Raw genomic sequence first — 12,394 nt, 5'->3', positions numbered from 1 at the left:
TGCATTATAATTATTGCTTGTGAACCTACTTTAAGCAGTAAGTTGGACTAGGTGGCCTCTTAAGGTCCCTTCTAACCTGAATTGCCATCTAACTTTCCATGTTTTTTTTTGTTTGAAGTACTAATGTAAGATGGAGTTCTTTGAATTTCACATTGTACACTGAGGCTTACCAATACTGTTAAAAGATCAGTAATCTAGTGGAAAAAAAAGTTGCAAAATTTCTAAAAATGACATTTCCTTGCTAGACCAGAAATAGGTCACTCTAGGTCTGTGGCATAGACTGAAAGCCATTGTAACTGCATTTCTTCAAAGACATATTGTCTTTTGTCTACAGTCTCGTATGACTCATATTTGTATATACCATGGAGGAAAAGCATTCATAGCTGAAGATAACCATCAGTGAAAAATATATTCTGTAGATCTAAAACAAGGGAGGAACTTGCTACATTTAGAGATTGTTTGAAGTGAAAGTATTGTTTTCAAGAATGTGGAGGAGTCGCATTGTTGTGAGGAGTTTTGTAAAATGTCGCTTCCATCTGAGACAAAAATTAATCGGTTATCTCTCTTTCTTGCTCAAGGAACCTCCAAAAGAGGATCTGACGGTGTCTGAAAAGTTTCAGCTTGTTCTAGATGTGGCTCAGAAGGCGCAGGTACTGTGCTACTCTCATCTCTTTGGCTTCTTCCCTAAAACAAAAAGGTTCGTTCTGAAGTGGTCAGAGCATCTACACAGCCTGTTACAGATGGTGTGAAAACAAGTGCTTAAACAATACTTTTCTCACATTCTTTACTTACAAGCAATAGAACTACCAATAGGATGCCTGGAGCTTCTGAAATGGCCAAATGCTTTGGAGAACTGGTTGGCGTTCTCCAAGTCATGATTCAGAACAAAGTCCAAAGGGGAAGAGAAATCATTTCTGACTCTTTTTTTCCCTACAGTATGCAGTCAAGTTTCTGAAAATGTAGACCAGGCAGTGAATCTTAGAAAAGTACTGGAACATAGGTCCATACCACAAATGTGCTAGTCACAAAATTAGCTTGAGACTTTATCCCTTCAAGTTTTAAGGTGAAGGTTGCTGCATGTTTAGATAAGTTAGTTAACAGTTGTCACCAGAACAGTCTGGTTTTTAAACACCACCACCTTAGCCTGAAATCTGTTTGTGTGGCAAAAGATGAGGGAAGAATTTCTCTCACCTATGTCATTTTGGTTAGCTACACTGGTAGTTCATTGAGTCAACCATAGAGTTGAACTGCAGCTTTGTGCCCTGTCTAATGATGTGCAGCCACTCAAAGTAGCTTACCTTTCTGTTGCCAGCTGTGTAGTCCTATACTCTTCCTTCTGCTGGCTGTGGTTCATACCTGACCCCTTGTTCATGGTGTCCGTGTAAATGAATCTGATAAAAAGTGAAACTCCGTTCTTCTTCAAGAGGAGGCACATGGCTGAGAGCAGGGAGGGAGCTGACTGTGGCAGTGAGCCATTGTTAGCCTTAGGTAGGAGCGTGCCAAGTCATCAGTGTAGTCTTCACTGATTGTCCCATTGGTAGCAGTAGTATGAGTTTGTTTGTTCTTTCTTTTTCATGGCACTAAATAACCACATTTCTCTTGTGTTTATATGAATGCATCTCAAAGTTTATTTGGAAGATGAAATTTACAGGTATTGTGACAGCAAGGATCAGTTAGAGAAGGTTGCTGAATAACACTGTTAATCCAGAGAAGTGGTCTACTTGTATCTGTAAGAATTATATGGAATCTTCAAGGGTGTATCATAAAAATCCTATTAAAAAAAGCGAGTAGCCCAACATTTGACAATCTCAGTAAGCACTTCCTAAAATTTCGGTGCTGTAATGATTCAACCAAGTTTCCATTTTGTTACCAACTGACAGAAGCTCCTAGCTTCCAAATTCTGGCAATTTAAATTTTTTGCAGTGATACAAACAGTTTCCAGTCATAACAGTGAGTTTGAAAAACTTCTTTCCTTCACTTCTAATAACTAACTTTGAATTGAAGAACAAGGTATTAAATTAGAAGTCGTTGAATGTTGCTGTTCAGTGCTGTATTTATTCAGTTGTGAAGTCTGTAAATGGCTAAAAAATGATTTTTTAAAAAATCACTTTCAGGGATTGCTTATTCTGTAAGATAACTTTGTTGGTTTCTAATACGTGGACAAAAACCCTCCAAAGTAACACAAGAATTGGATTTAATTCTCTTGCTTCTTATGCAGAATCTTTTTGGGAAGATGGCAGACATACTGGAAAAAATTAAAAAGTAAGTTATATAAGTTAATTAATTTTTTTTGTCCTTTTTAAATAAAGACAACATCTGGAAAGCATGGTAATACAGTTTTGGTTTTATTTGTTTTCAGCTTGTTCATGTGGGTCCAACCAGAAATAACACAGAAGCTCTACATCGTTCTATGGGCAGCTTTTATTGCATCCTGCTTTTTGCCCTACAGGATTATTGGACTTGCAATGGGTAAACACATTAAATAATTGGCCTATTAAAGTCTAGACTTAATGCTTTAAAATTTAGCATGATCTTCAGAGAGGGAATTTTGGAGTGTAAGAAAGAATACCCTACATTAATAAATAATGCAGTGTTTTAAAGTGTCTTCACTGAGCTTGGCATTGTTTGTTGCATGCATTTCTGAAAGCCACATCTGAATACATAATCTAATAGACAAAGACTGGAGAATACACTTAGTCCTTAAAGTGGGGAAGTCTGTGATGAGCTTTTAGGAGAGATTTTCAGACTGTCTGCTCCAAGACTTACAAGAAATCTTGTATTTTGTTTTTTTTGCTCATACTTCCTTGTACATGAAACACACACAGAAGGCTTGAGGATGGTAGGGTTGGGAAAACTGGTATGAATAGAAAATGAAAAGATATGAGTGTGAACCAAGATCTTTGATTTTATGGTCTTTTTCTTGAGGTAATGAGATGATCGGAAGAGTATTAGCTTCAGTGGAGCTGAACTTCAAACCTTTAAACCCTGTTAACTTAAACATATGTATGGATTTGCTTGATACAGCTATTGAATTATAAGTGTGAGGTATTATTTTATTGCTCTGACTCTTAGGAGATCTGAATCTCATTCACTGAAGTCTTAAGAGAGTATTTCAAGCCCTTTTTAATCTGTCAGAATGCACGAGAGTACCTTCTGTCACAGAAGGTAAGATAAGACATGCTGTACTGGAAGATAGAGGTTAATGCAGTACGTGAGAGCCCTCTGTTGCCGTATAAATTTTTGCAAGTAACTGTAGAGCTTAGTGCTCTGACATGTTTTCTATTCTGGAAGTATATTATGTTTTCAAGATGTTTTTGGTAATAAACTTTGTATGTTTGAATTATTTCAATGCTCTTCTACATAGTAAGAAACTTTGTAAGAACCTGGGAAGGGGAAAGATCTGTGGGTGAGGAAGGGGAAAAAGGTTTTCCTGCCATTGTAAGAAGACTCCAAGTAGCACCAAGGACTGGTTTAGCACTGTGAATGAGGAGACTTAAATAATTTGGTTTCCTTCATGAACTTGTTCAAACATGGTCAAAACTGTGATTTTCTCAGCGCCTTTACAAATGCATACCATAGTGATTTATTTTTTTCAGGACTCTATGCTGGAATCAAGTTTTTCCTTATTGATTTCATCTTCAAACGATGCCCCAGACTAAGAGCTAAGTATGATACTCCTTATATCATCTGGACAAGTCTCCCAACAGATCCTCAACTCAAAGAAAGATCTAATGCTACAGTGTCGAGACGAGTAAGGATAATAAATCATTTTGTACCTCTGTCCCCAACATCTTAAAATCAGATACCTTTCTCCCTTCCACTTTTCCCCAGTGGCTAGAGCACAATTAAGAGGAAGATTAATTTAAACTTAACAATTATTATTAGTTCAATTTTTATAATTATGTTGAAGATTCATAGTGTTTTCATATTGACTTTGTTTCTTGTAAGAAATTAATCCAGTATCAAAGTGTGCGTATATGCGCACAAAAATAATGGCAATCACATGAAGCTAAATACACAAAAACAATGCCATCCATATTCATTCCTATTACTATTTCTGTAACATACATTCTGTGTGATTTTTTTTTTATAGTCAAAATTCAGTCTTGTGTTGCCTTTCTCTGTTCTCAGATATTTTTTAGTGGAGATTCGTCTGCTTGCGTGAAGAACAGGAAGAAAAGAGTAAATACATAGCTTGCTAATGGGATACATGTTAATGGAATTAGTAGCTTAGAGACATAGATATTATGTCTAAAAGTTATTCATATTAGACAACCTTTTAGCATAGTGATGACAAGTGATTTTTCACCATGTTGGTACTCTTTGCAGTAAATTTTTCTTTTGTTAAAGTCTCATAGACTGTAGTCTGATCCCATCTTAGTGTTGGCTTAATGCCTCTTACTACAGAAATTGCATCATGGGGTTTCTGAGTATTCTCGTAAAGTTCCTGGCTAAAATGTGAAACACTTAGCAGTAACTCGGGCTGGGCATGCAATTGGGGAGCAACAGGGGTAAACTGTAACCTGTGGTTAACCTGTCAGGAAGAAGTCTGGGGCCTGGGGGAAGTTGAATTGAAGGTGGCAAAATGATAAGTGCAACATAAGCTGAGTTTTTCGGAAGAAAGTAGAAGAGAGAGAAAATCTGACTGAAATTGAATCTTCTGTTTGTATCTTCTGTCTGATGAGAGAAATGATCAAGAGGTTAGGCAGGGCTGTAGATTCTGTCTTCTGTAGCTGCTATTTCTGTTGCTTGCAAAAGATGGATTTAAAACTTCTTGTATCCCTAGAGCTTACAGGTTATCATTCACTTGCTCTGAAGATTGTGTAATCTACCTTAGGGATAGAAAGGCTCTAAGGAGCTGAATCTGAATCCATAACCTTAAAGAATAACTGTCCTTTCTGCTTTTCCTTTATGGCTTAAGTTTTGACAAGTTGACCAGCTTTTGAGACTGACTTCATAGAGTTGGTTTTTCATCTTGGAAATTAATTGTGGGACAGCATTATTTTCCTCAAAATGTCTTCAAAAGCATTAACTTGATCTCAGTAATTTCATTAATTTTAGACAAACTTTCTCACCCCTTGGGAGATTTCTGGGAAAATTGTAGAATAAAAATAGTTGTGGTTTTTCTTTTCTTCTTCTTTTTTTTTTTTCATACAAAAGAGAAAGCACAAAAGCATATATTACATTATATGTGCATTTGCCTTGGCTTTTTATCCTTAAATGGTGTACAAGACAGGGTAAACTTAGACACCATGCAGTATTCATCAACTGTACCACCCTGGTCCCATGTCCTCAGAGAATAGTCTTGATAACAGTATCTGATGGGTACAGGTTGTATGTCAAAAGCTGATGACAGATCAAGTGGAACCAACAAGGAATACTGCTTGCCTGCTTCCAGACTGTTGATGGCAATTCCAGCCAGGCAGGATTCCACCAGTATTACAAATCTAATACCTTCCAGTTATATTTAAGCTTACCAAAATTCTTTTAGTAAAGGACCCTTCATTGTCTCATTGCCTCATAGCCTGAGAGGTTATACTTAAACGAGCTGGTTGCTTTAAGGGTAGTGGAAACATGTGCCTCTTTTAGGGAGGATGCAAGGAAAGGGCAAAACTTCTCACATCTCCAGCCTCAGAGTGGAATATGGCATTGAAGCCCGGCCACTTTTTTTTTCTCCATGTAATGGTTAGGTAGGAAGCTGTGCAGCACAGAGCAGGGATAATCTTTATTTCAGAGCAAAAATCATTAGGTCTCTTTTCCTGACCTTTTGTATGTCTCGGACGATGGAGCTTCACCTGGTTACGCACGTATAGAACCAAATAACTTGTCAAAGGGTGCCTTCCAGAATCTCATCTGGTCTTTACTCACAAAGAAAGAATTCCTTGGTTGCAGGGGCTTTATCATTGCTAAGGGCACAGCAGAAAGGCAGTAACTGAAGCAATAGTACAATTATTGTCAAACATTTGCTTTCAATCTCAACTTTCTTTATTCTTTTCCCCTGAGGCATCGTTGTATTACGGTTACCCTAAAAGCTGGATGGTAAATACACTCTGTTGTGCATAACTGTTTTGTCAAGTCTGATTTTATAGTCGGTGAATGCAATGCACACTTTTCATTTGCTTTTGTTAAGCTAAATCCTGTGAAGTGTTGAGTGCTGCCAACTGAAACTCAGAAAGCAGCTGAGGCTAGTCAGCTTCCCATGGCATTGGGCTGCTGCAGGAGAAGGGCTTAGTCCCAGGCTTGCACGCTGTCACTTTGCCAGTTGTTTAACTGCATGTCTGCAGTAGGACTAAGAATGGAGCTGTTCCTGCTTTTGTGACAAAAGCCAGCCTTTAGAATTGTGTGGTACACTAGCAAGATGAACAAAACAAATGGAGGCAAGCTTTTGGAAAATAGCTGCCTGCTGTCTTTCCAGAAGCAAGGCTGTTTTATTAGGGCTGCAGTGGTTCAGGAGCCCTGCTGAAAAGATTTTACTGAAGTAATTCAACTTTAAGAACGCCGTGCTACTTCCCAGCCACCCCACCCCCTTCCCAAGGATACTGACTGCCATTCTGGTTTTATTTCACATGTCAACGCTCAAAATTCAGTGCAACTTCAAAGGAAAGCAAAGATCAATGACTCTAACACAACCTGAATAAATTGAACTGGTGTGCTCTAACCACTGCTAACTCTCATTTTTAATTGCATTTGTCGTGTGTAGTCTTTTGGTATGTGAGCAAGATCTTGCAGCTTCACTCAGTTCATGTTTTATTCTATCTAATATGCTGTTATATAGACTTCACTTTTTTCTTTTGTCACTGTCACATTTGTGTTGTTTGTTTCTTTTCCTGCTAGCTGTCAGGGCATGAAAAGGTATGAATCGTAGCGTGGAAAACTCCCCTTCAATTTCAGCATTTGTATTCCTAATGAGCTTCTGCAGTTTTGTGTGACTTTTTTTTTTTTGTTTGCTTTTTTTTTCTTTATAACCTTAGTTTGTGCAAAAATATCTTGGCCTGTCTCTTGAAGACAAACTGAATAGTGAAATTATGTTAACTTATGATTAGTCCCAGTAGCGCAGTTAATTTGGAATTGTGTGCAGTGGCCTAGCTGTATCTAATCAGATATACCCTTTTACTGTAAAGAAATGATATTTTAAGACAGGAATATCTAGCACCATGTACTTTCATTTCTGTAGAGGCTGCCCTTCGAAGTGTAGCACTTTGCAAGGCTGTCTCCAGGTAGAAATTCGCAGCCTTGTGATATAGAAGTAGTATGGTGCAGCAGCAGCAACTTTGTTGAAGTAGTTAATGAAAATTGTTGTCCTGCCTTTCCTTGAGGAAGAATAGCTAGCCAAGCTTTTGAGAGCGCAGTTCCAAAATGTTGCTGTTCAAATTTTGGAATATGTTTCTTGCTTTTTCAGCTTCAAACAGCAGCATCCAGAAGTTACGTGGGCTCAAGTGCCCCAACTGGAATAAACAAAGATGAAGACACGAGTCGCTTCCATAGCACTAAGAGGGGGAATTTCCATGAAGTGTTTAACCTGTCAGAAAATGAGCGTCCTTTGGCAGGTATTGCAACATTAGTGGAATACATTCTGAAAAGCCAAAGAAAGCTTAAAGCTGAATTCTCCCTCTGTGTAATGTATAAATAGAAGTTTTTGATTTAAAATACCTGCTTTAAATTACAATGAATAGTGGTGGTCTCTTTCATTCTATGTCTTTACAATTGTTTGCAAGAATCAACAGCAGGTCATGTCTTTTGTTGTAGTGCAAATGTTAAAGTAAATAATTGTGTTTGTGGGTTGGACCTTTGTTCTTAACTTAAAAAAAAAAAATAATCAGTGTTAAAACAGTTGTTATGATGCCTAGAAACACCCTCTCTAGGTTTTGCTGTGCAAACACTTCTTGTTTTCGGTATCTAAAGGTGAATTTTCAGTTCTGCCCTTTTATAAGGGAATTGCTGTTTCTCTCTTTCCTGAAGTAAGATTTCTTCCTGTGATTTTTTGTTTAGTGTGTGAAAATGGCTGGCGTTGTTGCTTGATCAATAGAGATAGGAAGATGCCTACAGACTACATCAGAAATGGAATTCTTTACGTCACGGAAAAGTGAGTCATTAAAATTGACACATTTCTTAGGAGGAAAATGCAGCAGACATTAAAAAAAAAGAATCTGAAAGTGATCCTTTGACAATATTTTGAAACAACACTCTTCTTATAAGTGGGTTTAAAGTGCCTTTTCATGGTGCTTTAAAACCTCAAAGCATGATAGGAGAGCGAGATCAAAATCTAGGGTGTAGTAAAGCTTAACAAGCCTGGTTTTGTCTTGGGAAGGCTTGCATGGGAATGGAGAACAGCTCTATAGCCAGTTGTTAGTAGCTGCAATCCGTGATAAGGATAACGTACACTCTCTATGTGTGTATGTCAAAAAAAAAAAAAGAAACCTAACAGCTGGATGTATTTTGGGAGCTGTGATTAATGGCTATGTGACAATTATTCTTAAGTTTCATTTTTAAAGAATGCTTCCTTGAAGCAATGTGCAACCAAACCAGCAAACCAAAGAAACTCAAGCTTTGGTTTCAAAACTAGTAATTGATTTTTTTTGTTGCTGTTTTTTTTGTTCTTGTTTTTAGTTTTTACTTCCTTTTTCTTCCTCCCCTGTGCTGAAATGAGTGTCACTACCATTTGGCTCTTGCACTGAAATTCCTTTGGAGTGTAATGAATGGAAGTAAAGCTAATCCGTATGCAGTGTCACCCAGTGATGGAGAGTGTTTGGAATCTGTAGCGTTTAAAAAATTGAGCTTTTGTCTGCATCACAATAACATGAAATTAACACAGTAATTTTCCATTAGGTCCTATTTTAGGGGAGGGTAAAAGACTTACAAGCTTTTTGAGATATAATATTTCAACTGTTTAAGTCTTTACTTGTTTCCTGTATTTTTAAAGTGCTTGTTGGGTTTCCCCGTAAGTGCAGTAATATAAAAACAATGTTTTTTTGGTCTGTGCTTGCTGTGTGTTCCTGGCTTTCCGACGTGTTAGCCAGTTGGTAGCATTTCATGAATGTTTGTTCTGAATCAAAAGTTGTAATTGAATTAATTGAATTCAAATTAATTGAATTTTGTTTTAGAATACTGTGTCAAAATGAGCATTTTCTTTTCTTGTCTTCAGTTACTTGTGCTTTGAAAGTTCCAAATCAGGCTCATCTAAAAGAAATAAAGTTATAAAGCTAACGGATATAACAGATATTCAGAAGGTATGTCTTTTTTGTGTTGCACATAGAGAAAAAAGTTGATTTTCTGTTCTGTTAGTTATGTCTTGATTTTCTGCTTATGGTGATTTGGGATTTTGGGGGAGGAGGGGAAGATGACATTGATCGTTTATGTAACTGAGACCATTCTTTGATCAGGAATATTTGTTCAGTTGTTTAGAGTAACCACATGCAAACTCACTGGGAGCATAAATGTTTACAAAACTCTTACATTCCTGAATTATTTTTGAATTAAAATTATGTTGTTTCTCCTGTATTGATCTGCTTATTGGATCTGCTTAGGCTTTAAGAAGATTTTTTTGTTAGCAAGAATTGTGTAACCTTAACTTAAATTAGAGGGTTGATGTCAGAAGATCCACCATCTTAAATGTAGATGCCTTGGAGGAAAGAGGGATTACTGGCAGTGAAGAAGGATAAAGCATTAGAGTAGCATTACTGAATCGGACTGGAATTTTGTCTAGATGGAATCCATCACTAAGAGAGTGAAAAGTGGATGGTTAGAAGCCTGGCAAGTACAGTGTAATCTTCTGGTTGAGCCTGCTGTCACCAGTGGCTGCATTCTGTGCCTAGCATCACGTTGTATGATGTTTAGTATCACTTCTTGTTACCTCTTTTAAATTGTCTCACTCTTAAATACAGGCAACCCTACTTTTTGCTATATCCTGTGGCCACGAGAGCCACAAATTATAACCCACAGAGAAAGAAGTCAGTCTGGTGTCTATAGTTTGGGTACCTCTAGATTTGCAAATGAATTCTTTCCATTCACATCACATGTCTATTAGGGAGATGACTCGAGCTCAGCTTGAACTTCTCATTGAAATTAATAATTCATACTGATGTATTTTAAACACCATACTTGAAGCAGCACTGGCTTGTTTAGTTGGTCTTTACTGCCATGGAAGTCCTTTTGTATCAGTGTAGCTTCTTGATGAAGATGAGACAGAGATTGTGCAGCCAAGCATAAAAGCACAGTGGGCCTTGTTTTATTTGTGGGTGGGTGAAAACAGGACAGGCTCAGGCTCCTTCTATATTTAGGATATTCTCTAGCTCAGCCAGCAGTATTTCTGCATAGCCTTGCAGACTTTCTTTAAAAAGCCCAACTGTACATATTCTGTTGATCTACTTAATTTTGAAAATTAGGTTTTTTTTTGTCTATTTCCTGCTGCTTTAAACTATCAATGAATATTATTAATTCTAGGGAAACCCTTAAACTCTAGGCACTTGCACACCTCTTCTGCCTGCTTAAATTTATGCACATGTATATATATGTAAACAATATATATGAGCACACAGGCACACTGATGTACTGCAGAAGAGCAGGGTGCACGCCTGGTCAGTGACCACTGATATCCCTTAAGTGTGAAGCTGCTGACTGGACCCTGGCAGGGGAAGCTGGGGCAGCTCCCAGTAGCAGTGCTGGGCTGGGGACCATTGGGGTGTGCAGGTAGCACAGCATGGGGCAGGTGCTTGCTGTGTGGGCAGAGCTGTGCTGGTTTATTTCGGGGCCAGCAAGAAGTGTCTGGCCTGTGCTGATTTTAACACAGGCCTGTTAGTTGTGGCTGGAAGGGTCTACCTCTGATGAACTGTATAACCTCCTCAGCACTTCTTACAATTGTTTAGTACATCTAAGACACCTTAGGTCTGTGCTTGCTCTTCCAGTATAAAGTGCTCTCTGTTCTCCCGGGATCAGGGATGGGTATTGCTGTATCAACACCATCTACACAAAAAGTAAGTAGCTGGCTCTATCTGTGTTGTCTGTTTGCCTTCATGCCCTTTTTGACATCTTTCTCTGGCAAGTGGTAGCAAAAAGGGTTTTTCTTTTTCCTCTTGCTAGTGTTTTGCTTCTTTCTCTAATTCGCTTGTACATAATTCAGCATGTTTCTTTCAGAATTTTAATGAATTAAACATTCAACCTGTTTTACTGCATCTGACTACTTTACTGTAACACTTCAGACAGATTTGCTTCATCCTTTCAGCTCCTTTCTTTCATTACCTCAATTGACTGCTCTCTCAGCATCCTTTGAGAGCGTAAGGGGTGATAGGCAGTGCAACAGTCAGAGAATAAAAGTTGATGGCTTGACAGTATCTTTGGGTGAGGAATGATCTGCTGTATGGCATGTTTTGGGGTGGATTTAGTTTTCCTGTTCAAACCTTATTGTACTAAACAGTTAAGTATCATCAGGAAAACTTCATGCACTTCACGAGTGAGTTAAAATGCCCTCGGTTGCCTGTTCTCTGTGCTTTATGCTGTTGTTGTTTCATAAAGACAAGATGGAGATGGAGACACATTAGAAACTTGGGCATATATCCAAGGATTTAGTAGAGAAAAGGATTCTTACTCTTTATTAATGTACTTTGAGTACAGTCCTGCTCCTAATGATATGGCCAGAACCATAAAGTACCTAAAGGAAGAGTTTTCTTATTCCAGACTGACGTGATCTTTTCTTTCTTTCCCTGTCGTTTAGCCTTTGGTGTTTGGTGCTATGGTACACAGAGATGAAGCTTTTGAGACGATTTTCAACCAGTATGTGAAAATAACCTCTGCGTCATCGAACAGTGAGAGCTAGTATCTTATCTTGGAAAACATAAAGGAAACTTTCTTATTTTGCAATTTGGTAGTGAAAAAAAAATAATGAACATCCTCATCTATTTTGCAATAATTTTTCTTGTCTGGTGGTTTATATTCTATCTGTTACATAAATCAAGTGTATTTTATATATGCCTTCATGTTTGTTTTTAAGGTTTTTGTAAAAAAAAAAAAAAATTGTAAAAAACCCACAAAAAAAAAAAACAACAACAACAAAATGAAGCAAAACAGTGGAAGTGCTATCATCACTATTAGCCTTGTACATTAAGCACTTTTAATGTTTATTTACTGACATGAGTAGCTCAAAAGACACTAGAAGAAGTGACTGAGTAATGGACTGAAACAGACTGATCCCTTTTAACTGCACTTATATCACTGGGGATACGTTGGACCCATTATCTCAGTTATTTTTTCCCCAAGATGTGAGAACGACAACTGCAACATCCTGAAGTCTGTTTCTTCAGCTTTAAGTTTTAAATTGGGTTCTATATTAAAACTGGTGGCCAACACCAAGGAAGTATTATCATCTTAGTATTTCCATATTTGTAACTGCACTTAACATAAC

At 37.7% G+C, this 12,394-nt stretch overlaps 1 protein-coding gene across 1 annotated transcript in view; it reads left to right on the top strand.

The window, feature by feature from the left end:
- Positions 1 to 11,809, top strand: part of GRAMD4 (GRAM domain containing 4) — a gene marked incomplete at both ends in the record, with an annotated part of 77,291 nt that extends 65,482 nt beyond the window's left edge. Inside the window, 9 exons of the mRNA XM_079549669.1 lie at positions 579 to 650; positions 2,219 to 2,262; positions 2,360 to 2,469; positions 3,597 to 3,751; positions 7,400 to 7,547; positions 7,990 to 8,083; positions 9,143 to 9,227; positions 10,902 to 10,970; positions 11,708 to 11,809. Coding sequence (XP_079405795.1) covers positions 579 to 650; positions 2,219 to 2,262; positions 2,360 to 2,469; positions 3,597 to 3,751; positions 7,400 to 7,547; positions 7,990 to 8,083; positions 9,143 to 9,227; positions 10,902 to 10,970; positions 11,708 to 11,809 — 879 coding nt within the window. The remainder of the gene's footprint in view (positions 1 to 578; positions 651 to 2,218; positions 2,263 to 2,359; positions 2,470 to 3,596; positions 3,752 to 7,399; positions 7,548 to 7,989; positions 8,084 to 9,142; positions 9,228 to 10,901; positions 10,971 to 11,707) is intronic.
- Between the last annotated feature and the right edge of the window lie 585 nt (positions 11,810 to 12,394).

The sequence above is a fragment of the Tetrao urogallus genome (genome assembly GCF_951394365.1).
Source record: "Tetrao urogallus genome assembly, chromosome: 1".
Lineage (NCBI taxonomy): Eukaryota > Metazoa > Chordata > Aves > Galliformes > Phasianidae > Tetrao > Tetrao urogallus.
Note: the sequence above shows the minus strand (reverse complement) of the source record. Positions and strands in the feature narration are given on the sequence as shown.